The sequence below is a fragment of the Triplophysa dalaica genome, chromosome 7 (genome assembly GCF_015846415.1).
Source record: "Triplophysa dalaica isolate WHDGS20190420 chromosome 7, ASM1584641v1, whole genome shotgun sequence".
NCBI lineage: Eukaryota > Metazoa > Chordata > Actinopteri > Cypriniformes > Nemacheilidae > Triplophysa > Triplophysa dalaica.
This window is the reverse complement of record NC_079548.1, coordinates 16147754-16175469: the sequence shown is the minus strand read 5'-3', so window position 1 is coordinate 16175469 and position 27716 is coordinate 16147754. Positions and strand designations below refer to the sequence as shown.

The window sequence follows — 27716 nt, the reverse complement described above, 5'->3', positions numbered from 1 at the left end:
TGTGGATATTTTTATTCATTCGTTGCTGAAAGTCTAGACAAGACACGTGTGATTATTTGATGTTTATTTGTTTGACTTGACTCTAGCTTTTTTCTTTCTGTTCCACATTTATTGCATACTCGATTTTGTGTCATTGGCAAAATTAGGGCAAAAAATGGCACCACCTATGGGTGGAAGTTTCTGTTGCCCTTCTTTAGAGTGCAGATATAAAAATTAGATGGCATTCAACTGCACGTTTTGTATGTCCATCTGCATTCCGATCAGTCAGGCTTCTTTAATCACTTCTTTAATTCAACATGATGTGTCTGTGAAGGAGTTAAACCCTAGGAAAATGTTCCTTGATTTTCCAAATCAAACAAAAAAGGTGAATAAACACACCACAGTCCTGCATTTCACAATACTTGTGCACATGCTAAATAACAAAAGAAAACAAAAGATTTTTTAAAATAAATACCATGTCAGTGGTGCAGGTACAAAACTGAGCAACTAATACATGTTGTCATAATGTCCTATTAGTGGATACCAGGCATCTTTAAGCACTTTAAACACACGCGTATTATGGGATATGTGAGACGGAGATTGAAATCAGATCCTGCATTGTTAAGTAACTGAACAGATTGTGCGGATGATATGGCATATATCACAAGTCTCACAGGTCTCGGATCAGTTTATCTATTACTGCATCAAACCTGTTAGTTCACTGTTGCAGTCTGTCTTTGCCCCTATCCCATCATCCCATGCATCAAACACTGGCATCTGCATGCCAAACGCATTCCACATCACCAGTCTAAACATCTTCATGCACATGTTTTTTTGAAGAGTTTGTTGGGCTTTCTACACAGGAAAAACAGCTAGAGACAGCATTACAGACTTGAACAATGCAGATGTCTTGAGATGTACATTTAAAACGTAAATTTGCTTAACACAGCATTATAAAAATGTGGCATCTATGGCACCTTTGATGATGATAAAACAGCAGGATGCTTTGCACTGACTGAAGCTTTTTTTGTAAGAATGTCTTCGCTGATTTATCGCGGTCTGCGAGCCAGACCAGCTGAATAGCCTGGAATCCCTCTAAAACCAGCAAACATACCAGCCTGATTAAGCTTGTAGTCTAGCAATCCCCAATTGGCTGTTTTTCTGTTTTTTTTTTCTTCCTGTGTGGATAGCCTCTTTGTTTTAATTTGCTTATCCTTAAACATTTTAAAGAGGTTTTTTTTGTAAAGACTATCAATTATACTTTTCCTTCATTGTGTCTTCTCTGTGTCTCATATAGAGCTCCATCGGGGTCGCCTGGAGCCCATGGACACCATCTTTGTAAAGAATGTGAGGGAGAAAGGCCCCGCCCACCAGGCTGGCTTGTGTACAGGTAAAATACACTGAAAGTGTGTGAGAGAGACTCGTTTTTTTTATGTTTTCCTGCTGTTTAATCATTTAACCCTAACACACACTTAACCCTTCATGTCAATGACATATCAAGATAAAACTCTAGGTGCTGTTGACACAGATTTAGTCCTGAAGAGTTATAACCCTTGTTTGTGACTGTGTATGTTTGTTCAGTATTTGTGTGTATGCTCATGCCTTCACGTCCACAGAGATTTCAGCTTTGATTTTTACGTCATTGCCCCTGTATGTACATACAGCGTGTGATGTCTTGTTATGACTTGCTCGCTGAACTCGATGCCCCACATGGTCTTTTTCCTCTTTCGAGGCCTCCGCGAATAAAGAATCTGCCTCATGACGTCATAAGGATTTGTGTAGTTTCAAGCATACTGAATTGAAAGCACCGATGTTATCTGACACACTTGGTCATGCTTTCTGTCAACAGACTATCATGTTTATAAATGTGATTAACATGACTTTGAACTTGAGATTCAAAGTGATACATAGCTTCAACTTCCAGAGAGAAATAGTTTCTTCCTGTGATGTGCGGGTTTGTGTTTCTCACTAAAAACTTTCAGCAAGACAGACTCATTATCAGTGTGTGTGTGTGTATGTGAGAAAGACTCACGGCCTCTTCCTGGTCGGGAAAGATGTGGTGAGTTCAGCGGCATGATGTGAGGAAATATTCCAGGGAGGCTGGTGTGTAAATATTGATCAGACCTGCTCTCCTTACATTGTATTGTATCAATAGAAAATCATGGAACAAATCATGCCGTTTCATCTACAGGCATAACTTATAATAAACATATTTATTTTGATGCTATATAAGACCGACGCAAGCACAGGGTCAGCATTTGAGCATACAATTAATGGTCGTTGTATGATAATATTTGTGTAACACTTCAGTATAGGGGGCAATTTAAACTATTATCTAGTTGTCCTTAGCATGCCTATTATTGGCATATTAGCTGTTTTATTAGTACTTATAAAGCACATATTCTGCATGACCATACTCTACATCCCTAATCCTACCCAATCCCTAAACCTAATAGCTATTTTACTAACTATTAATAAACCACAAATTAAGAGTTAATTGGGGAAAAGGTCATAGTAAATGGTTTGTTAATAGCGAGAATTGCCCCCTATACTGAAGTGTGACCAATATTTATCCACAGAATGCCACAAATTCGTCGCGCCTGTCGGGTCCGGTGTAGACAGTATGTTACAGACCGTTATAAAATGTGACCCCGTCTGTGAAATCCAGGCGAGTCTCATCACCTAATTCTGAGACAACAAGCATCAAAGTTTGATTTCGACCAATTATTTCACTATGATTTCAATCTTTGACGTTCTTACTCAGTCAATATTGAAGATATTGTTTTCGCAGAACATTCTTTACATTATGTAGGAGGATTTTATATAGCAAACAGTAAATCACAAAAATGTTGAATTCTTTTTTGAAAAAAAAACCAATAAAAAATATTATTTGCAATATGTTCCGTTTTTTCTTACTTTATGTCAATACATTTAAGTAATAAACTATTTCTATCCCAAAACTTTTATTACATTTATTTCAAATACATTTTTGTAGAGGATCAGCGCCCCTTAACCTAGCCTCTTACGGCCACTGTTTGATCCTGTAATCTGACCCTGACATGAACCCTAAACATGAACTGTGTGAACACATGGAATGAGCCTACTTTATCTATGTGTCTTAAACAGACCTTGTTATAAAATGGGATTGAATTGATTTTGTATTAGTGTACACAGCAAAACTGTATTTGATACAATCTGAGTATTTTTGTCTGTGTATTCGCAGGGGACAGGCTGGTTAAAGTGAATGGAGAAAGTGTGCTGGGTAAGACGTACTCGCAGGTCATTGCACTGATTCAGAACAGGTGAGACAACATCAAATACCTCAAATATCTGCAAATATTAAGGTCGTCCACAGATATCAATGCTAACCTGGTAGTAATAATGCAGGTGAAGAATGGGGATCTACAGCATTATTGAGATGTTTAGTTAAAAGTTAAGAAACAGAACATAATTAAATGGTTACACGTGAGTCTTTTTAGTGGAATTTGTGACAGATGTTTTGACATAACAGGATGACCTCAGGCAGGTGTTTACTGTCTGTCCCATTACTGAGTGTGTGCATTACTCAGAAAGGTCGGTGTTATTGCTGACCCATAGGGTTTAGATTGTTTTTGAACGGAGATTAAAATACGATACACCTGAACTGGGGTCGGGGGATTTTATACAAAATGTTTTCTCTGTACCATCTAAGTCTCTCTCTCTCTTTATTTTCTGTCCAGTGAGAGTGTCCTGGAGCTCTCAATAATGCCAAAGGATGAGGATGTTCTACAGCTGGTGAGTCTCTCTCTCTTTCTCTCGCTCTCCGTCACAAACAAAACAAACAAACCAGATATAGAATATGTGTCTTACATTTTAAAGCATGTAACACTAGTAAATATGTAAAATAGGTTTTGAATGATAGTCACAATAGTGTTTTTATTGTTTTGTTATTTTTTACATTTTGTCAAATTTGACTTTACAGACTAAAATAAATAGTTATTTCTCAAATAATAGTATGACTCAATAGATTAATCTGGTAGCGTATCTGAATCATCAAAGGATTTTTTATTTCGCAAGCGTGCGTGTCATAAGATGAAAACACGCTTGCATTCCTGCCTCAAACACACAGCACCCAAACATTCAAGCTCACATAGTTTCTTCGCTGCACAAATTACTCCATTACCCACATGATCAGACATGCAACTCACCAAAGTCAGAGAAGAAACCTTTACGGGTTTGCACGTACAGACACACGCTTTGTACACACTTGAATGAATGCCGGGGTACTCATGCTGGGCGCATTACCCATACACCCTCTTGAGAGACCCCAATCTATCCATTCCCCTTCTCTTTCTCTCCTTTTCCATGTTAAACCCCTCCTTATATCCGCATCAGCTACATTCCAGGAATGACATCATCAGTTATGTGGCCCCTCCCACACTCCCACAGGGTGGAGAGACGACGAGACTAGGGGAGAGAGAGGAGGACAGAGAGAGAGCGAAAGAGAGGGAGAGAGCATTGGGTTGGGTAGGGCTCACCATAGACAGAAAGAGAAAAGATATACAGGGAATGACGGGAACAAAAGGAGAAATGACAACGAGACATGAACTTGGGAAAGCAAAATCAGGACTTAATAGGTAAATCGAAGTGGTGGTAGAGAACGCTATTAAGAAAAGAAGCGGGAGTGGCAACGTAAACATCGGGAAAAATGCTTCTTTAACTCTGCGAGTTTCCTTTCTCTCTGTTACATTATCTTGTGTATTTGCATGTATTGTCATCGTGCATGCGCTGTGTGAGTTGATTTGCTTGTTTTAAGTCATGCAGCTTTACGTCAGCCAGTCACTGCTTTGTTTTGATAATGCATTTTTTATGTAGCACATCTCCAGTTTGTATCAGAGTGTTTTGAGGTCAGTGGTAATGAGGGGCTGCTGCTTCTGGTGAGCTTGACTTCCTCTCTTTAGAGGAACACAGTTGTCATTGTACAGGTTGTGGAAGTTGTTGAGGTTTCAAAGTCATGCGGCTTCGTAGGAACATTATCTCGGATCTCCCTTGATTATACTGTACTTGTACATTTAGATAAACATTAACACTTACATTAGATGTTTTGTAACCAATAATTGTCTTGAAATTGGAGTTACAATTCACAAAGCTGCTTTTTATTTTCAACTGAATATTGACATTTCAATGGTTCTGAATATTGTCATATAGTGTTTTTAATAGCTTGAGTAAAGTTGTGATTAAAACATGACTTTAATGAAAAATTCTAGCTTCAACATTGATGAAATAACACCATGATAGGACTTGATTGTGATTTAGGTATGTGCTTTCAGGGTAGATTTTGATAAAAGCATTTCATTTAACAACATGTGTCATCCTATGGGAATGTTGGGGACTTATAAAATATTTGACATAAGTTATTATGTACAAGTCATTTGACCAGTGGTGAATTTTTTATAAAAATAAGTTCTGTCATGTAAAACATTTAAATATTAGGATGAAATTGCTTGTAAAGACAAATTGATTGTACTTAAAAATTCAGAGGGATAGTTTATCCAAAATTAAAATTCTTTCATAATTTATTCATTCTCATGTCACTCCAAACTTGTATATGACTCTTTCGTCTACAGAACACAAAATATATTTTAAAGACATTGGTGACCCAATAACATTGATTTCTATTATATGGACACGGCACCATTGAGACATTTCTCAAAATATCTTCTTTTGTGTTTGACAGAAGAAAGAGTCATATACAGGTTTTAAATTAAGTGGCGGTGAATTAATAACAATATGTTTGCTTTTGGATACACTAGTCCTTTTAAGGCATCAAACATTTGAGCTATTACGAAATTCACATTCATATGATCATCCTCTATTATAACCTATGAACCTCCTCTTTATGTACATTTCTTTTAGTTTTAACCCTCTCTCTCTCTCTTTTCCAGGCATACTCCCATGATGCCTACCTAATAGGTAACGATCCATACAAAGGAAAGGCCCAAAATCTTCCACCACCACCCCCTCTGCTCTACCCTCCTCATACAAAACCACAGCCTCCTGTAGAATACTCCCCCAGTTCTTCCCCAGCCTCTCCACTCATGGGGCAAAACCAGCTGGACAACTGGAGCCGCTGGCCCGGCTCCCCTCCGGGTCCCTCTCCACCCCTTGACAACCGCACAGTCACTTCCAGCAACACTTTCTGGGCCGCCGAAGGAACGAGCTGTGAGCCAGGCAGTTTTGGTCACAGTAGCCCTGCCCACCGAACTGAGGAGATCCAGTATGGAATGACTGACAGGGGACAGCAAGCAACTAGGCAAATGAGAGGAAGCGCATACTCATCCTTCTCTTCCTCCGTAGGATTGATGAGCCCACTGCATCAGGCTCATTTTGCCAATCACAACGTAGGTACTTCCATGGGGCACACTGGTGGTCGCAAGGATAGTCCGCCCTGGGTGAGCCCTTCTCTGTCGACTTCCAGCCGTGGCGGACGGACCCAACAAGCTCTTACCAACTGGTACTACAGTCAGGTACCGGGTCGGGAGCGTGAGCGGGAACGATCCAGTCCTCGCTCCATGAATCCACGCCACAGGAGTTTCTCACAGGATCGTCTGGGTGAGCTTGGGAGAGCCAGACGTTCCCAGCATGCATGTTTTCCCAACAGCGTGTCGCAAGACACTTTGTTGCTGCTACAGCAGCAGCAGCAGAGCTCCGCCGTGTACACTGACCCATACTGGAGCCACGGAGACTGGCGGGGTGAGCGTACTTATGCGCAGCACCAATCTGCCGTGTTGTATGGGCACAAACGCTCTGAAAACCTCTTGGCAAGCCGGTACGGCCATTCGGGGCGTTCACTGGAAACTCTCAACCGAGATGTTGTAGGGACGTTCTCACCCAAGCTGGATAGACCAACCAGGGTCCAGCAGCCCCCAAACAGGACTGATTGCTATCCGAGGCGGTTCGGCCAACACAGAGAATTACATAATCACACAACCCAACATGAACAGCACCAAATTCAACATCACACAACCCATCACCTTCAACACACACCTCAGCATCCAAACCTCACACATGCAACACAACACACGCACCACTCGTCTCAGGCACCACCACAACCTCAGCAGGCAGCTTTACCGACAAGACATTTACCCTCTTGCCAGAGTCTAGATGAGGAGCCGATCGGCTACCGCAGTTACAGCCCATCTTTTAACCGCAAGACTGGTCGCATCCTGCAGCAAGCACAGTCATTTCGAGACCCCTCCTATACAGGTCCACATTTCAGTTGGACCCCTTCACCCAAAACCAGTCCTCCGGATGGGCTTCCCACCTCGACTGCTCCCTCCCCAGCCCCAACGACCACCAACTCCACATCTTCAATTTCCACACCCCCTGAAGGACAAGACAAAACTTACCGCCCACTAATCACGACAGAGGGGCAGGGGAAGCAACAGGTGAAGCCCTGGCTCAGACACAGGAAGTGGTACTACGCCAGAAACCACCTGTTGGCCGCAGGGGTGCAAATGCTTATGCCATAGCTCTTGATTCCAGTGACCCTCTACTCTTTACCTCTGACCCTACGGACCCCCCTGCCAAAGCTGAACGGGCTATTTCACATCGCCGCACGAATGGTAACCTACCACCCCTCTCCATAGAGGATGACTCTCTGGCGTCAATTCCATTCATAGGTAAGTCCTTTATGCTCATTCACATCTTATTCTGTTCTCCTTCTTAACTTAGATCTTTGTTTTTGTGCAGATTTCCTCATTTTCAGCAGTGGTTCTTAAACTTTTTCATTGTAAGGCCCCCTTTCAGTAGAGTGCATCATTTTGTGGCTCCCCAAATAAAGACTTATGATATTAAACTAAGAATCTTATTTAAACCAAAAACATATTCAGTTATACAATGATGGGTCATCAATTCTTTTGGTTGGTGTGCTTAAAAATAAAATTTATAAAAAATGTATATATTTCATTGAATACCATAAAATCTGTGGCGCCCCTGGATCCATCTTGGACCAGTAGTCCAAGTCCATGTACAGTAGACAAAGTTTGTTTTTACCACTTCTTCTTTGTTTCATTTTCCCGCTCTTTTCTACTCTTTTCACACTGTTGTGACTTCAACAGGAAAATGAAATAAATATCCAGACATCATTAAAACAGACTTATGGAAATGTTACACTTGCCATAATAACTCACAACCCCTCTGGTCTTACAGTTCATTTCCTCTGTCTGCTCTACCAGTCTTTACATTTGGTAACTCTGGAATCTCCCATGGTCAGGCTGACAGTATTAGTCTTCTGGAGGTGAATCAGACTTACTGGATTAAAATTAGTTCACTTTGTTTTTCACAATCACGTTTTCCCTCTGTTCCAGTGCCTCACCCAATCCATCCTGTTTCTATACTTGATCTGCAACAAAATGATTCAATAGTTGTTACGAGAAGTGATATTTCATTAGCTGTTTTTACATGATAGGTTTACACATTTGTGAGTGTGTTTCGGAGATGCACCATATTTTCTAAATCTGACTAAAATAAATAAAATAACATCCTCACACAAAACGTTGTATGAATAAGGAACACATATTTTGATTTTAAAGTTTGGTAGTTCTCTTTCATTATGTTTTTCTTGTGGATGAGACAAACGTAAATGTGTTGTGTTTGTGCATTCGTTCTGGCCTCCAGCTCGTGCTAATCTTGTCTCTGCTTGCCCTTTATTGCCAAACCAGAGTGCAGAAGGAAATCTACTGAAAAATGGCTATCTGAATGCAGAACATTCAAAACAAACTATGACACACACGTACCACTAAAACTTGTCGAGCTGCATGTGCTTATGGCTCAGAGACGGTTGGCAATGAACCTCTAATTCGTCTAATTATACGTTACAGTTGTATCAGCTGGAGTGGTATTGATTTTGCAGTTTTCCTTAAAAGCTTTGAGATGGGCTGTTTGGCATCCTTTTAGTGCTATCAAGAGTTGTAATGGAAACATTAGAACATAACAACCACAGCAATACACAGCCGATTCACAGATTACCGTTGAACGGTTTCTTACACATTGTTTTGATTGCATAAAGTGTTGTTAGTGCTGTGCTTTCATTCCTGAGGAGGGTTAAGCCTAAAACCACTACGCTTTGCATAAAGCCCCACCTTTAGCATTCAGTACTCGCGCACATCAAAGTGACAGATGCACAGTGATGTGAATATGCACTTTTGCAGGATAACACACCCAGTGTATACAGGGTACGAGTCTTCAGTTTGTACATTTGTGTTTGTGAAAATATGTGAAATAGAGTGAGAATGTACATATTCAGGATTGGTTGCTTACTGGAGGCAGATCAATTAAAAGGAAACTAACAGAAACAAGCTTAGGCATGCACGACCAGAATGATAGCACACCAGAGTTTCAATCTCTACCTGACATTTAAGTGCATCTTTTTGAACATAGACATGGTATACATTGTTGTACATACTGTATATGAGTTTTTTACCCTCGTTTAAATTGTATTAAATCATGCATAGAAAGGACTTTTTGGAGAGCGAGTAATTTTTTTAATCAAACAATTGACCTTTTGCTAAGCTTTAAGGAGGGATGTGGAGATTTTAGCGGCATCTAGCGGTGAGGTTGCAAATTGAAATCAACGGCTCACTCCACCCCTTTCTTTCAAAGCACTATGGTGCTTGACACAGGACTAATGTGTCGTTAGGTTTCCGAAGGAGATAACGAATTTACAAATCGCACTCTGGAGAGCAGTTTGTCCGTTTAGGGCTACTGTAGGAACCACATGCTGAATTCCATGAAAGAGGACCATTGGTGTGTATTTACATATAAATAGTTCATTCTAAGGTTATAAAAACAAAACACTTCGTTATGTAAGGTCTTTATAGACCTCTGAAGAAGACAGTTGTTTATTATTGCATAGATCCTCCTGAATAGTACACACTGCACCTTTAGTACATTATTGGCCAATCCTATTTATGGAAATTCTGTTGCAACCTGCCAGTTTATTAAAGAGTAACTGTCATTGTAATGAAATTACATTTCATGCAATGAATAATGTTGCTGTGTTTGAATGTAAGCTGTCTGCAAAGTTGTAAACCCGAAAGTGAACGAATAACAAAGTTATTTGCTTGGGAAAAATGGAGTCGACTCTGAATCAGACGAATGAGTCTTCGACGTTCTAATTTTAGTTCCGGGTCATATTGGCGTCACTGTTTTTAATGCCCGCCTACGTCCCATTTGCGAAACTGCATGCGGTAGACCAATCACAGCAGACTAGACCATCTGATCAATCAGATCAGAATGGGCTGACAGAAAGTAGGGGATTAGACAGATGAATCGCCGAACAAATCATTTGAGAGTCAGTCGAGAAGTTAGTTAATTATAACTGCCTATTTTTAGAAAATGAAATAGTTTTTACACCTTGTATGCAAGTAAACTTACATTTACATTTACATTTAGTCATTTAGCAGACGCTTTTATCCAATGCGACTTAAAGGTGGGGTAGGCAATAGAAGCAATTGGGACAGCATAAGTACAACAAAAGCATAAGTGCAATCAAAAAAAGAGGACTAGTCTCATATAACCTAACACAGTATACAGAACCATTCATTCATTCATATTTTTTTTTAAAGAGTAGAGAAGAAAATAGAGTTAGAACAGATCAGTCAGATGTTGACGGAAGAGCTGTGTTTTCAGACGTTTCTTAAAGATGGCTACAGAATCTGCAGATCTTGTAGCAGCAGGTATATCATTCCACATAGATGGAACAGATCCGGAGAAGGTGCGCGAGAGAGATTTTTTACCTTTTTGGGATGGCACCACAAGACGCTGTTCATTTGCAGAGCGTAGGGATCTGGCGGGTACATATGTCTGCAGTAGTGAGTGAAGATGAGGTGGTGCCGAACCAGTGTTGGTCTTGTAGGCCAGGAGCAGAGTCTTGAATTTGATGCGAGCGACTATAGGGAGCCAATGTAGCTTAATGAGTAGAGGAGTGACGTGTGCTCTCTTCGGTTCATTAAAGATATCTTGCCGCAGCATTCTGGATCATCTGTAGAGGTTTGGTTGTGCAAACTGGAAGTCCACCCAGTAGCGCATTGCAGTACTCCAGTCTGGACAGGACCAGAGCCTGTACTAGGACTTGCGTAACATGCTCTGATAGGAAGGGTCTAATTTTCCTAATATTGTAGAGGATGAATCTACAGGACCGGGCGGTGCTAGCAATTAGATCTGTCAAGTTGAGCTGATCATCGATCACCACTCCCAGGTTTTTTTTGCCTTTCTGGAAGATGTGATGGTTGATGAGCCCAGTTGAATGGAGAGGCTGTGATGAGTCTTTGTATCGGCCGGGATTGCAAGCAGTTCTGTTTTTGAAAGGTTCAGCGGCAGGTGATGGTCATTCATCCAGAGCGAGATGTCGGCTAGGCAAGCTGAGATGCGTGCAGAAACATTCGGATCGTCTGGGCGAAAAGAAAGGTAGAGTTGTGTATCATCCGCATAGCAGTGATAGGGAAAGCCATGTTTCCGGATGACAGAGCCTAGGGATGACATGTATACAGAGAATAGCAACGGACCAAGCACTGAGCCCCTGAGGCACACCTGTGTCGAGATGTTGTGTCGAGAAACTTGTTGTTGGAGACTCCGGAAAATCAAAGTAGGACCTTAAAAATCACAAAATATTTACTCTTTAAACAACTATAAGTCTATGTGAAGTCTTTTCGTTTTGGAAATGATTCACAAATACAGTCAAACATTTCCAAGACATTTTTCCCTAGTCTTCAAATAAACATGAGATGTGCTTGCTGTGGATTAAATATGTCTCATTCATATTCAATTGGTTTAAAAAAACAACCGAAATTTGGTAGACCTTTTTAGCATCATTTTGAAGCAACTCTTTTGAGAGTAGATGAGAGTAGAGGGGCTGGTGAGAAGGGTTTTTTGGGGTTAAGGGTGAGGGACACACACATACACACTCTTACACACTCAGATATTACTGGACACAATTGGCACACTCGGCTCTTTCTGTAATCAATGTGCTCTTTGTGTCTCCAATTAAACAGAGTCTTCACTGACTATTTACACGCGAACACACCAGAGACACATGCACATGCCTTACTTATAGGAATATGAACATTCTTTCATAAAATCACATCATGTTTTCCACCGTTTTGTCTTTTTAGCCTCACAACATGCTTGGTTACATTTTGATTTGTGACGCTATGAAAAGAAACATCCCTTGTTTGTTATTTTTGCATTCTTCGCAATTTGGTTTTGTGGAAATGCTAGACAGACTGCACATCATGGCCAGTGAGGGTTCGCTTATGGGGTTTGTTTTGTCAGGCTCGGATCATATTTATAGCATCTTGACTTAACCTCAGAAAATGGCTGTAATGCAGAATTGATGTTTCAGAACTGTTCACATGGATTTTGGATGTTAAAGTTTTACATGTCCATAATGTAGACTGGCTGGAGGAGAGAGAGAGAGAGAGAGAGTGAGAGAGAGAGAGAGAGAGAGAGATCGTACTCGGGCTGCAGTAATGATGGCCTTTGTTAAAGCCACAGAACATCTATTTCTGCCAGTGGCTGGAAAACAGGCACAGTCCAGATTCCACATCCAAGATTGGGAATGTTTCCGCCCCTGCTCCCCTCCAAAGAGAGAGAGGGGGATTGGGAATGCCTGTGCCTCTCCTTGGGCTCCTCGGCCACTTATAGCATTGAAAACTGTGGATAAAGTTGAGATATAAATGAAAGTAAAACATGATGCATTTGGTTTAAGGCAGATTTATTAGGATGTGATCAGAACCATTGATAGAGAGAGTCGTGTCTTCTTCATGGACTCCAATGGAACAGTTTTTTCATAGTTTCAATAGTTCCCGGAAGTCACCAGTAACACATGGAGCTGCGACTTAACAGACCAACTGAGGTAAACTTCTAACCCATTTAAAGACAAAAGCCATTTAATGAATAAAAAATGAAATAAATAAAGCATTTGAAGAGAAAACATAACTTCCTGGAACTATCTGAAGGCTCTATGAATCACGTGAAGGTCCAGCGTTTTGGACTTCTGTTGGCAGAACCCTCAATGGCTGTCACACCAATTGGATAGTTATGTGTACTATTAACTACTGTCCCTACATCCTAGTGTAAAGACTGTGCTTCATGCTTTTCGCCTCACACTTTCTTGTTTAATTGATTTTGAATGTGTAAAATTATTATAAAAACATGAATTAAAATATAAATAATGAGAGGTTAAAGCACCGTATGAAAATCTTCAACAAGAATCTTCATGTGATCTCTAAAGAGACAATTGTGTTAGTCAGACTGTTGTCACTGTGAGACAAAAAGATAAAATAAATCAAGAGATATGCACATTTAATACCTTTAACAGGGGAACGAGATTTTTGGATGTTTAGAAATTCTTGTTAATGTTTTAGTTGTAGTTATATGCTGCTGCCACCTGGTGGTATAGTGATATTGCTTTGATGTCAATGTGCTGGGAGGTTTTGAACATATAATGATATTCCTGCAGATCACGAAAGACCTGATATATAACCAGACCTTTAACTGCTGTGGTCAAAGAGGAAGTGGAAGCACTTGTAGATGAGTGCTTTGAAACAGACTTTACATGTCTTTTTTTGCCACTATAGTATCATCAAAACTGCAAAAGTAATTGCTGTATCAAACAATTTTTTTTTTAACTTCCCAATCGTTAATCAGGCAAACAGATAGTCCCGCCTCCATAGTGCTGTGTTGGATTGTTTAAACAATGTTTTTACAGAAAACTTTTGGAAAGTTCATTTGGAAAGTCCATGACAAATTTACATTTTAGGTGGTCCAAAAATGTCTATATGTTCTCAAAAATGGTCCAGCAAGTGTGTAAAGATAAAGAAGAATGATAAAGATATTTGGAAGAATGCTTATAACCAGACAGATCGCCCCCATTGACTGCCATTGTAGGAAAAAATACAATGGTAGTCAAAAGTGCCCCAGAACTGTTTGCTGTCCTACATTCCTCAAAATGTCTTTTGTGTTCAACAGAGCAAAAAAATGATAAGTAATGTTTCCTACTGTGGGTGTCGATGCGTGGCTAAATCTCTCTGGTTATAAGACCACATTTTCATTTCCTGGTGAATTATCACTTTAAATAAAGCATACCTGCATCAGCAAACCACTCCCCATCACACACGCTTGCCCACACACATCACTTTGGGAAGAACTGAAACCATGTCTTAATACAAAAAGAGCTTGTACATTTCATTTCCCGTTTGAGCACACATTAGTTGATATTTCATGGAGGGCTGCGAGTCAGGTACAGATTGTTTATTCTGTCAACTGATTTTTTATTGTTTGTTTGTTTGGTTTCATTGCTCATTTACCATTGCCATTCACAGTTCGTTCGCACTGATGTGTGCCTTTTGTTCAATTTCAGTAACACTCGATTATTTCAGTGAGACTGAGCTGTAAGATATAATTTTTATTTATATGGGAATGCAGTTTTTGCAATTTTTTTATAAGCGCATGTGTACGTGTGTCCGAGTGAAAGTGAAACTCTTGTGTTTTGGTGTTTCATGATATCTGAACATCTTGATCATTTAAATTAACTGTGCAACACTTTGCCTTTTTTCTAACCTTCCATTCTTCCTTTGCTTACCTTAAATTTTTTGTTTCCTTTTTTACAATCTTACTCCTTTTACCAATTTAACTGTCTCTTATTCTTGTCTGTATTCCTTCCTTCCTTCCTTCTCTTCTTTCGCTCCACTCCTCCCACAGATGAGCCGACCAGTCCAACTGCAGATCTGCGGGCACGTCATGTACCTGCCTCCTCCGTCGTTTCGAGTGGCGGTATTAACTCCGCCCCTGCTGTGGTCACAAGCCCCGCCTCCCCAACCTTCACCTTTCCCCTCCACCGTCTTTTCTCCCTCGACTGCAGTGAGTGACGAGAAAAAAGAGAGCCGTGTTTTGTTTCGACGAAAAATCAATTTCTCCTGTTCTGATTTACTGTCTTGTGGAATTGAAGCATTAAGTATAGATGTAACTATTCCTGCCTGCGACCGTATATACAAACATCTAAACCAATTTCTACCAGGTTTTATGGTCGTTACTCATTTGATAAGTCGAATATTCAGAAAATGCATGTCAACAATCTAGAGATCCCTTGTATTGCATGAATACTCATACTGCACCAATATGTGATGTTACCTGTGAGTAGAAAGGAACGCGTGCATGTCGTACTCCAAATGTTCACGTGATCAGTCGGGAATGCCGTTCCATTGCCTTTGGACTTCACCAAAGACCTCTAAATCCCCTCTTAATATTGTGATGTCACTTCCTTTACTCACCTGATCTCACAATGCACTCTTCCTATACTCAACTATCCTTAGTATTTCTCTTTTACTCTGAATAATGACCATTTTTGCCTGTTTGTAATGAACTCCCTCTTTCTGTTTCTCTCTCAATAAGAAGGTGATGTCAAGTCTAATCGTCGCTCCTCTTACCTGTTGGCCATTACCACTGAACGCTCCAAGTCATGTGATGAGGGGCTAAACGTGTATCGAGAAGAGGGGAGGGTCTTGTCGTAAGTGTTGAATCAAAGTCATTTTTTAAAACATCTACATTTGATACAGCTTTTTACACTCTTAGTTATTTTGTCTTCGGTTGATTTGATGTTATTATGGTCTTTTAACAGGAGGCTTCCAAAAAGAGACAAAAGCTTTTTCAACGAAGGGGTGAGTTCAGTTTACTAAATGAAAAGATAATTAAATATGCACTATGAACCAAATACTACTTTAATTTTCTGTTCCTGTTATTGTCTGTATAGTGTACCGCAGAGATGACGTATTTTTGTATGCAAACCAGTGAAGCGAGTTAACATTTTAGCACTTCCGCCTCAAAGTCAATGGATTTTTTTAATTGTTTTTTGGTAAATCAACTGAAACAAAACCGCTAAATATTTACAAGTTGCTAAAAGCGACTACGTCCTTTTGCGGGGACCAGAGCCATTGAGAGAGAAAGTTGTGACAAAAAGTTCAAAATGTTCACGTGTCACGTGATTCATGGAGCCTTCTTATAGTTTCAGGAAGTTATGTTTTCTCTTTAAATGCTTTATTGCTTTCATTTTTTTTATTCATTAAATGACTTTAAACTGATTAAAAGTTCATCACAATCTGTCTGTTTAGCCACAGCTCTATGCGTTACTTGTTACTTTCGGGAACTATTGAGAGCCTCCATGAACCGCCATTGCTGTGAAAAACCGGTCCATTGGAGTCAACCGTGTTGACCCAACTCACCCTCTCAACGGTTCTGGCGGGGACATAAGACGCATATAAATCTTCACAATCAGGCATTTAAATCTCTCAAATAATGCAACCTGGGCACAAATCTCTTAAAACGTTAATGGGGATTCGTTCTCAGAGCAATTACTTGTTTTTAATAAAGTTTGCAAAAGTTGTCAGAGCCTTGGTGGTGGTGACTTTGATATTGAGCGACCAAAGTGTACTCTTTTTATAGCCTCATGTCAGCTTTTTACTTCAGGTGATTGTATTCAAGCTCCAAACCATTGTGTTTATTTGTAAAGATTATCTTGATCGACAAAACCTCTAATTATTGCAAACCTTTGTCAATCACTGAGCTTATTTGTTAACAAACTTCCAATGGTCTATGGGTAAAAAACACAGGCTTTCGGTTGAGGGAACTAGTGAGGCGCAAAATTTTCGGTTGGCCTACAAAAATACGTCATCCCTGCAACACTATAGTTTTTAAAGCAGTAATTCATGTTAGCGTTAAACACATCACTTATGTTTAAACCTAACTTGCGTCATGTTTTAGTCTCTGGACAGTCTGGTTGCCGCTGAAGAGGTTCGCTCTAAACGACACTCTACCTCTGAGCTGGGGAGTATCAGCTACAGTGACGTGAAAAGAGAAGGCTGGCTACACTTTAAACAGATCCACACTGAGAGGGGCAAGGTAAGATGAAGAAACAACCAGAGATGTTAAAACAACTTTCATGCAGTTTTATTGTAACTGTTGTTGTTTTGGAAGATCTGAGCTGGTAAGCGTAAGGTTGAATAATCATGGCCAAAACTATTGGTAGTGACATAAATTTTGTGTTCTGCTTCTGTATTTGTAGATTATTTTTCCACATGGCCAAAACATAGAACATTTAAGCAGTCAATGTTCACAGTTTTGGGCCTTGTTTTTCACAGCCTATGCAATTTGCTCTGGCATGCTGGATATTACCTTCTGGGCCAAATCCTGACTAAGGATGAACATTTCTTGCCTTATTAGTGCCATAAATTCATCTTGCTTCTACTTAACCACTCGGTTTTTGAGGATTGACCACAGGTTCTCTGTATGGGATTGACATCATGGGGCATTTATATCACTGCCAATACTTTTTGCCATGACTTTAGGTTTAAACCCCTAAATGGCAATAGTTCACCCAAAAATGGCGAAATTGGCGAACATTTACACGACTTCATTTCATACGACAGAATGTCCTTCTTCTAGAAGGAAGATATTTTGAAGAATATTGGCAACCAAACAACACTGGCCCCCATTGACTTCCATTGTATGGACACAAAACCACCGAAACATTTCTCAAAACTCTTATCTTCTACTGTGTTTTACAAAAGAAAGATTCATAAACAGATTTCAAACAGCATGAGGGTGAATAAATGATGACAGAACAGCTGTCTCGGCTATTCTGCGTGAACTGTTTCTGTGGGTTGAACCCTCAGATAAATAAATTGCGCAAAACCAATGACATGTTCTCTGATTTGATCTTGCAGAAGGTAGGAAGTGCCATCTGGCCCTGGAGAAGGGTCTTCTCTGTGCTACGATCGCACTCACTGTTCCTCTACAAGGACAAGCGAGAGGCGGTGCTTAAAGGGGCAGCATTGGGAGGCGGAGCTGAGGAAGAACAGCCCATCAGCATCCGGGGTTGCCTATTAGACATAGCGTACTGCGAAACCAAACGCAAGAACGCCCTGAGATTGACAACACAGGACTTCTGTGAATATCTGCTTCAGGCGGAGGACAGAGAAGACATGCTGGAGTGGATCAAAGTCATCACAGAGGACAGCAAGACAGACAATGAGGTGAAAAAACCCTTTCAGCATCGTTCATTTGAGTTTTCCAGCACAACAACACAAACTCAAATTTAATTTTGGGGTGGGACTGTCTGTTTGTCAGACCAATGACGGATGGGGGAGTGTCTATGAAACTAATTCCTTAAGTTTAATTGTTCTTTATTCATGTGCTCCTGCAGGAACTGGGTTTCTCACGACAGGCTCTCATCAACAAGAAACTTAATGACTACAGGAAGCAGAGGTGAGTTTAGAGAGCATTGTAAGCGTGCGCTGCCGCCATTCGTTGTCACCAACATTATTATCATTTACAATAATCAACTTCCTGTTGGTCGCCTCCTGCAGTCCAACGGGTAATAAACCAGACTTCTCACCCAGAGTGCCTCGCATGACATTTCTCCACAGCCATGCACCTCCACGCTCACCAAAACACGAGGTCAAAGATGAGAGCAGCCCGCCTAAATCTCCATGGGGCATAAACATAATGAAGAAAGCTAAGAAGAACAGTCCGAAAGCTTTTGGAGTGCGTCTTGAAGATTGCCAGCCCGCCACCAACAATAAGGTGTGTCCATAATGTTTGTATTACTATAATATTTGAGTCAAATATACGAAAATAACAGTTACATTTGACCTCGATAAATAAACAGATGTGTGTTTGTGTGTGTGTAGTTTATCCCACTGATTGTGGAGATCTGCTGTGGGTTGCTTGAGGACATGGGGTTGGAGTATACAGGGATCTACAGAGTACCAGGAAACAACGCAGTCGTGTCCAGTCTACAGGAACAGCTCGACAAAGGCTGCGACATCAACACTGCTGAGGAGGTGAGGTGTTTACTCACACACTTGATCTTTGTCAGACACTGGCTCTTTAAGCCCGAGTCAATATACTGGTTATATTCACTTCCCATGTGTGAGAGATGCTTCCTCATAATGACACTCAACGACAGGCTCTTCTGTTGAAAAAAAACTCTCTATAACTGCTTTCACGTTTTTTACTCATGTGCAGAAATGGCAGGACCTGAATGTGGTCTGTAGTCTGCTGAAGTCCTTCTTCCGGAAACTTCCTGAACCTCTCTTCACTGATGGTGAGATATGAGGAAGCTAATTGTTATTTCAGTGTTATTTTAGGTCCATGAAAATACAATTGTTATGTTTTGAAATGTCCTTAGAAGCACTTTACGTCATGCATTTATATTTTCTTGTTCTTATGCTGTTTTTTTCTCTCGATTCCCTTTGTAGACAAATACAATGATTTTATTGAGGCCAATCGTAAGGAGAATGCCAGTGATAGACTTAGAACCATGAAGAAACTGGTATGACTGTATTTTCAGCGTGTCATTTTAAAAACCACATTCTGACGAAAATATACCCATACATTTCATTCTCTGTTGATTCTTACCTCTCTCTCTCTCTCTCTCTCTCTCTCACTAGATCCGTGATCTGCCAGATCATTATTTCCACACTTTAAAGTTTTTAATTGTTCATCTAAAGACTGTGGCAGACCACTGTGAGAAGAACAAGGCAAGTAATACATGATGTTTGATGGGATTTATTTTTGTAATGAATAATCAATTACAAAGTAAAACAACCCCTTTCCACTAGAGGGCAGTGTTTTGCATCAGCTGATGGGAATTTTCATGGTTAACTTGATAATATGAATATATTTGTTACTAATATTTTAATATTATAATTTTATTATAATTTAAATTGATGTATAACTCATTTTGAGAATAACCAGAACCGGCCATGACCACCGTAGGCATTAACCTCCATCCCTTAATATTTAATATAAGTTGACATGTGTTGTTAAATTGTACTTCGTTACATGTGGTCCCCTCAAATCACAATACTGGGATTTCTTTATCCCATGTCTAATTTTTTACATGTAATTGTGTACAGATGGAGCCACGTAACTTGGCGCTAGTCTTTGGGCCCACTCTTGTCCGGACGTCAGAGGACAACATGACAGACATGGTCACCCACATGCCTGATCGATACAAGATTGTGGAGACACTCATTCAGCATGTGAGTCACACGAGTAGATCATACAGCAGATTTCACAGCTAGTCTTTGTTTAAATGATGAGCCCATCTATCATCCTTTCTGTCTGTACAGTCTGCCTGGTTTTTCAGTGAAGAACATGAAAAGGATGAAAAGGTTAGTTTGTCTTGTTTAGTAAGTTATTAGTTATTTACATGATGCTTAGTAATAACCTTGTAGGAATAAGTACGTAGGAATGTAACGTTTCACTGTGAGCCGGTAGAAAATCGATTTTAATATGTGAGGATTCAAGTCGATAGAGATGTTAAACGAATCGCCACACATGTTTTAAACAGCAGGGGCCTCTTTGTTTACTGCCAACTTGGAAACTGTTGATATGCTTATATTTGTTTAAAAAAAATCCAAGTTAGGAAAAGCACAAAATCTTATTTCTTTATTAATTAAAAAATTATATTAAAGAGACTTTTGCATTATTATTTTTTTATTTGATTTGGAATTTGTTTTGAAATTGCAATTAGTTTTGTTATTTGACATAAAATATATATTTATTTTACAAAGAAATGTGCAGCATTTACGAAAGAAAAAAAGCTTTACATTTTTATCGTGAGATCATTATCGTGAATTGACTTTAACAGTTATTGTAAAATGTATACAAATATTTATGATATTATCACGTCAGCGGTGGTGTAAAAAGTATTAAAAAGAGCTTGCTAGAATATGAATCTCCCCTCCCCCTGTACTACATGCTACTGACTACTAATAACAAGTAGCAAATCATGGTTTTAGTAGTCTGTAATAGTAAACAAAATGAATCAACATGAAAAAAATGTCTAAACATTGCATGTCGCCCCTCAGACACCGGTGGACACAGAGGATGTACAGCCTGCACCTAACATAGATCATCTCCTGTCTAACATCGGCCGAACAGGCCTGCTAGGGGAGGCGTCAGGTGAGAGAGATTTATAATTCAAAGCCGGCAGTGTCCAATCATCTCACTGTCCATAACAACAGCCAATCGGTGCTACAGATAGTACTGTCAAAAACGACTAGTCATATTCCACGACAGATGACTAACACTTCGTATAAATGCTTTCATCTGCATGTCTGGATGTACAGGTCTGTTGAGAGTGGACTGTATAGTAGTGGATTGCACGCTCATATTTCGTTTTTCCTGCATGTTGAATACACTAGACTTCTGTGTGTTTGTTTTCATTCGACAAATCTTTTTCATTACATTCACTTTCTGCTGTCTTTCTTTGTACATTTCTGCATCCATCTCTTAGCTGACCCTTTGGAACAGCCACTGCGGTAGGATGGGTTCACCCTGCCATGACCTCTGTGTGTGCGCGTGTCTCTGTGCATGTACATGATTGTGTGTTTTACTGCTTACGTGCTGTATATACTGTACACACAATGATGGAAGTGTGTGTGTGAGCCTTCTCCCCCTCTGACAATCAAAGTTTCTGCCCCTGCTCCTCCATTGTCTTCTTTCATGGGTCCATGTCATCAGTATGTTCCGTGATGTACTCAGTGTGTGCTATATCATACCTGCTGCTGATATGGGGTGCTTCTCAATACTCAAATTGTCGTTTCCTCATTTCCTATCTGGAAGTCATGTGTTGAGACCACTGACTATATTAATGACTGGATTGCTCATGACGTCACTGCACTGAAGCTACTGCGCCACCTTGTTGGTATGCCCAAACGTTATATTAAATGAATAGGGAGTTGTCACATGTTAATGATAAAACAGTAACTTACCAGTCCCTGTTTTTATATCTAAAGTCTCACACTTATCAGGAATTTCTGGAAGTCTTGTTAGATATAGAGTTAGACTCCTTTTCATAACAGTAGTGTACATTTTAGATCAGCAGACTAACAAGACACCTCGACACACGAAAATGTGTTATTTCAGATCGTCATTTTGACTGTTAGTCAATGGCGCTCTCTGTCAGTTGGGCATACCAAGGTGGCGGCGTGATCGCTTCCGGCGGCTTCATTTCCTGTCGTTGGTTTGGCGTTCTAGCGACAATATAGTCATTTATATAGATCAGTGTTTGAGACGTGTGTTGCATGCTAGATACATGACGGCGGATCTTTTGAACGCAGTGACATTGCTCAAAGAAATGTTCTAGAAGTTCTTGAAGGAAGTGAGGATGCACAGTGAAAGAAATGAGAAGCGCCCATGATCCCCTTTGCTTGATGACCCTGTTCACATTGGAGCTTATTTATTCTACTGATGTGGTTTGTAATGGATCTTGTGTGAACACTGTCTTATAATCACTGGTTTTGGTGATAATGTTTAATGATCGACACAGAGGTTGAAACCGGTCTGTGCAGATTAATATATAAGGTGCTGACAGTTACAGGAAGTGATGTCATAGGAGTTTTATCCTCCTCTGTGTCTCTCATTAGTACAGCATATTAATTTAACATGGCACAGATATATTCTCTGTTTTACTAACTTTCTTACCATCTCTCTCCCTGTCTCTGTCTCTCTTATAAACGGGCAGACTCAACCAACAGTGATTCTGCAAAATCAAAGGTCAGTATTGACCAAAAGTCATGTACAATTTCTTTTTTCAAAGTTGATAACCTTGTTGCAGAAATTGCAGTTTGAATGCTATGATTAAGGATTACATTTGTGTTAAAGAAATTCTGTGATTTCCTATTGATTATGACTGTGGGTTTGTTCACACAACAGTGATATACTTAAAGGTCCATTGTGTCATTTTTTAGAGGATATATTCAATATTATATACATAATTGTGTGTTCAGAGGTGTATAAAGATCTTACATAATGAAGTGTTAGGTTTTATTAGCTTAGAATGAGCTTTATCTATCTACAGACACCACGGGTCCCCTTGCATTGAATTCTCCATGTTGTTTCTACAGTAGCCCTGAATGGACAAACTGCTCTACAGAGCGTGTTTTGAAAATACGTTATCTCTTTCGTCAAAGACGCAAAAGGATGACAATATGTCAGACTTGTTTTCAGCTGCTTCGAAAGGGAGGGGAGGAGTGAGCTGTTGGTTGCAATTCGCAACCTCACTGCTAGATGATGTTTAAGTTCATACACTGCACCTTTAAAGCAGAAAAGGTTTTGCGTACAGACAACAACGTTGTGCATGTAAATACACGTTTATGAAATTCTTAAAGACAATAAAGGTATTGTTTTCCAAAACTTTGAAACATTTGAAAGTATTTTAAATAACTAATTAAAACGAAGAGTCAAAACAAGCGCATACTCAGTTTTCCATTTTGGGTTAAAAAAGTTTTTAATGTAAATGACTCTTTAGTGTTTTATGTTTTCTGAATAACTAGTTTATTATCATGATTTTTCAACTTTTCCCTTCTTTTCACATTTCTCTTAGGGATCATGGGGAACAAAACGTGACTTCACTGCCAAGGATATCCTGACATTATCTATTATGTCGGCTGTTACCCGCAAACGCAGAAAACCACGTAACGGCCGACTCCTGGGCAACAGCACAGATGACGATTCTGAGCATGAGCCTGGTAAATCAAGCGTCTCCGAAACAGACGATTTACAAGAGATGTGCCAAGTGGCATCCTTCTCAGCCCCACGAGCGGAGGGAGAGGACGATGAAGATGAGGAGGAGGAGGAGGAGGAAGAAGCGCAAAGGCAGAAAGTGCAAGTGCTGAAGGAGAAGGAAGTTGTTCCCTGCATTTCCGCAACAGAGGAAGCCACGCCTGTAGTGCTACTAAGTGAAGAGGAGGAGCAGAAGTCAGAGGTGAAAGGTCGCAGTTGGAGGGGAGACGACGCACGTTCAATTGTTTCAGGATACTCCACTCTTTCCACATTAGGGCGGAGTTTAGCATCAGAGGGGCGTGGCGAGGACGCAGATGACGAACACAGTGAACTGATCAGTGAAACTGACAACGAAAGCGGTTTCGCTTCGCGCTCCCTCACCCAGGAGCGCCCAGAGAAACCATCTCGCTCCACCCAAAACCCAAACGCGTCACCCGAACCAGCCCCGCCGCGAAGTTACCTCTATTCGCACTGTAAATTGCCTACTCCCTCTAGCTCCACCTTCCATCCGCCTACTCCTTCCATCCACATCACCCCCAACCCCGAAGACAGAGTGACTGATGCCCGCTCCTCCACGCCCTCCAGCTCCTCATCTGCTTCCCAGCGCCAACACAGCCGCCACTCCTTTAACTCCCATCGGCTCATACAGTGCGACACGCTGGCACGCCGTCGGCTTAAAGGAGACAAAACCAAAGCTTCTTCCATGGACCTTTCAGACCTTTCCAGCTCCTCTGCAACCGAAGGGGGGAAGCGACCCACACAGGGTCATGTTCCTGATTCCAATTCCAAATCCCCCAATGGTGTTGACGTGAGAAACGAGTGTACTGTGTCTGGAAACAAAAGCTGCTCTTCGTCTCCGGGACAGGGGTCCCTGGCAGATCAGGTACGAGCTCGGCTCCTCCTGGGCTCAGCTGAGGACCTCCGCAACGTCGGGCTGAGGAAACAACTGTCGCCCGAGACACGCAGAAAGAAACGGGCGTGGAGGAGACACACAGTGGTGGTCTCCCCTACGGATTGTTCCGACAAGACAGCTGCCCTCGCTCGCTCTAACAGCAACAAAAACCTACAAACTCATTCCCCCAAACCACTATCTTCACCCTCTGCTGAACGACGGGACAGTAGGGGGTCACATCCTGAGAGATTAGAGACTGAAGCCCTTAATGCACGACGGGCAATGCCTACCTCTCGCTTCCGTGATTTCTTATAACAGTGGAAGACAACTTTGTGTACAGGCTAGTGAACCAAAAGATCTGTATTTGGATTTCGTTGTAGCGGTGTCTTCTAAAGTTACTTCTGCTATCTGACAGCGATAAAATCCCTGTCAGAGCCCTCCTACTTAAATGCAGAAAACGGCTAAATCATGAGGTGGATCACACATCCAGTCTTCACTCCCATTGGTGGTTGATACATTGCGTCATCGCTCTTTTGCGATTCAACTCTCATTGAAAATGACTTTCGATCGAGAATACAGACTCGCCTTCTGTCCAAAATCTAATTTATTTTACTGTTCTCAGACCTGCATGGCAAATGGGCTTTAAATTGTTGCCAAAGTTCTTTTCTTTTGCGTGCTTGATCAGTCACATGATATCATCTCCTGCTTTACTGCCAGGACACTCATGTCACGGAGTGCTATCTTCTCAACAAAAAAACCCAAATGAACCAATTCTCTAAAAGCGCCGGTACAGTATTGGTTGAACAGTGTTAGCAAACAGAAACAGTGTTGATTGTGACCGTATAGTTTTAACACCAGGTGCATAATTTTACCCGTAGCTTTTATGCTACATTAAGAACATAAGAGGCCGTGTGGTGCGTTCACCTTATTCATTTTGAGTAACGGTTCGTTGATGAAATCTCGTGTACGTGTGTATGAGGTTGAGTGTGTGTGTCAAACAATTTTGTAACATTTGTACAAAGCCTTGCTTAAGTTAACCTTGTAAATACACATATTATATTATCATTTCTTTTTTATTTAGGTTTTATATGGTTTACAAAAGTGCACTTAGGTGCGCGGTCGTTTTTTTTTCAAGTTGTTACTTGAAATGTTTTCTGAAATATTTTTGTTTGTTTGTTTTATACACAGTATATATATTATACATATATTTTGTATGAATTGAATAAGTACTTTTATTTTGGAAATCTTGGGGTGTATGTGTTTTAACTCCGCTAGACTGTTTTTCCCCAGTTAATGGCCTTTCTCTGTGACTTACGAATACTATGCAGAAATCTATACACCTCAATGCAAAGAAAAGAGCTCTAACCTGCAAGGAGTGTCTGTCACAAGCTATAATAAATTGTTATTGCTGAGCATATTTCAGTCTGTTTTTGTGGTTTGTCTCAAAGCTGGAGGTGCAAACTCAGAACAAGATTATTGCTGTAAAAGAGAAATATCTACCTATGTTTGTGAGAGACAACATGTATTATCAAGACAGATGTCACAAAGTGCTTCACAGCTATACACAGATAAACTAAAGGAAAAAGTTAAACAAATGATCTGCTTTTTCCACAGATTGTACATTCAAATTTTAAAAGAAAGTTTAAAGCTTTGAAAGTAATCACAATATTTCAAACTGGATTATACCTGGAAGCAGTAAGTGAACTAAGCAGCTGCTAAGGGCCTCGCCGCACAAGAGTTCATGTAATAACAGCTTTTTGTGATATATATTTGTGTGGGCCGTGCCCACTTTTTTTCTGTGGCGTGTGTCAAAATTTGTGAAATTACGGACTAAACGCAACATTGCAATATCAAAATAAGTGATGTGGCCAATCAAATGAAAGGAGGCGAGAGTTACTGGTTACATAGCCGAGCAGTGACTCATCAAATCAAAAAAGACGGAGCTACTGTCACATCTTAAACTGTAGTTCAGCAGCAGTTTTAAAATTGAGAGAACTGTGCAACACACAACATACTGTAAGTGACTAAAAGCATTCAATAGCCTACTTGACAACTGTTTAGTGTTTAACGATAGAAAGGTTGAACATCTGACAGTATTCATTGATGCAAACGAAAAATGATGATTTAGATGAAAATTATGTAATTTATGTGATTCGTGTAATCTATAAATTCAGCGTTTTATTTGTGATAAGGTTAAGAATAACTGTGTAAATATTGTAAATTAATTTAATGGTTATCATTACAAAAAATAAAAAAGATTATCAAGGGCTGTGTGGGTTTAAGATGGAGTTTTATAGGTTGTGATTAAAATAAAATAAAGATAACAAAAAATTTTTTTAATAAAATCTCTGCAAATAGTACACCAAATACCAACATTGTACGATTAACTACAAGCTCTGTATGCTCTGTGCTTGAAATGTACAGTTAATCTTAAATTGGAAGTCAAAATGTTTTGACAATCACAATACACTTGTAATGCAAGGTTGATGTGTTTTTGTTTTTATGACATTCCTACATCCCAAACACATCTACAACTAATAGAATTGGGTGTGCAAGGAGGCGCACAGATGGCACTAGGAACGGGTGTTACATGATCTCCTCAGATTCGGTGAGGGTGACTCGATCCGTCCCCCTCACTGTCCCTACGAAAGGTGATAAACATCAGAAAGACTAAGGATTAATCAGGGTTTCCACAATGTACATTTTCCTAAGTAGTGGCAGACATGCCCGCCGCTCCCTTAATTAATTTTCTGTCACTGCTTCAGAATTGGGTTGGGGCAGACACAGTCTGATCCACAATAACAGGCCTGCCAACCCACACGCATTCGATGTGAGACTCATGCAATTTACAGTTTTTTCAATGATTTGATTTAAAAAGACAATGAACAAAGGCCTTCTGGAAGAACACTAGCAGTGCATGAGCAAACTGTTATTTGTCTAGTATGCCAATCAACCACCTAAACTTCATGCCTTCTTCAAAATATATTTGATTTAAACATAAATCAGTAAATTTACCTCAGTCAACGTATACAGTATATTGGGTTAGATGATAAAGTTATGCCGGGACCCTAATTTAGCTAAACTAGATAAAACTTTTTTTTTAATTTTAAAAATGTAGTTTTGTAAAACTTAGATAAAACTCTATGCATGCGTGAGTGTGGTGGTGCTTATGGGTTGTAGGTAAATGGGCTGGGAGGGAAACGGCAAAAAAAAAACCTAGACTGCACCACAGGTT

At 40.2% G+C, this 27716-nt stretch overlaps 1 protein-coding gene across 1 annotated transcript in view; it reads left to right on the top strand.

Annotated features, from left to right (window-relative positions):
• The window catches only part of arhgap23a (Rho GTPase activating protein 23a), a 34349-nt gene extending 8451 nt beyond the window's left edge, over positions 1 to 25898 (top strand). Inside the window, 21 exon segments of the mRNA XM_056753995.1 lie at positions 1277 to 1369; positions 3203 to 3281; positions 3699 to 3753; positions 5904 to 7365; positions 7368 to 7640; positions 14722 to 14880; positions 15415 to 15526; positions 15638 to 15677; positions 16777 to 16914; positions 17739 to 18047; positions 18218 to 18279; positions 18441 to 18597; positions 18705 to 18857; positions 19042 to 19120; positions 19275 to 19348; positions 19467 to 19556; positions 19935 to 20060; positions 20151 to 20192; positions 20892 to 20985; positions 22550 to 22581; positions 23411 to 25898. Coding sequence (XP_056609973.1) covers positions 1277 to 1369; positions 3203 to 3281; positions 3699 to 3753; positions 5904 to 7365; positions 7368 to 7640; positions 14722 to 14880; positions 15415 to 15526; positions 15638 to 15677; positions 16777 to 16914; positions 17739 to 18047; positions 18218 to 18279; positions 18441 to 18597; positions 18705 to 18857; positions 19042 to 19120; positions 19275 to 19348; positions 19467 to 19556; positions 19935 to 20060; positions 20151 to 20192; positions 20892 to 20985; positions 22550 to 22581; positions 23411 to 24796 — 5015 coding nt within the window. The 3' untranslated portion in view covers positions 24797 to 25898.
• The last annotated feature ends 1818 nt before the right edge of the window (positions 25899 to 27716 follow it).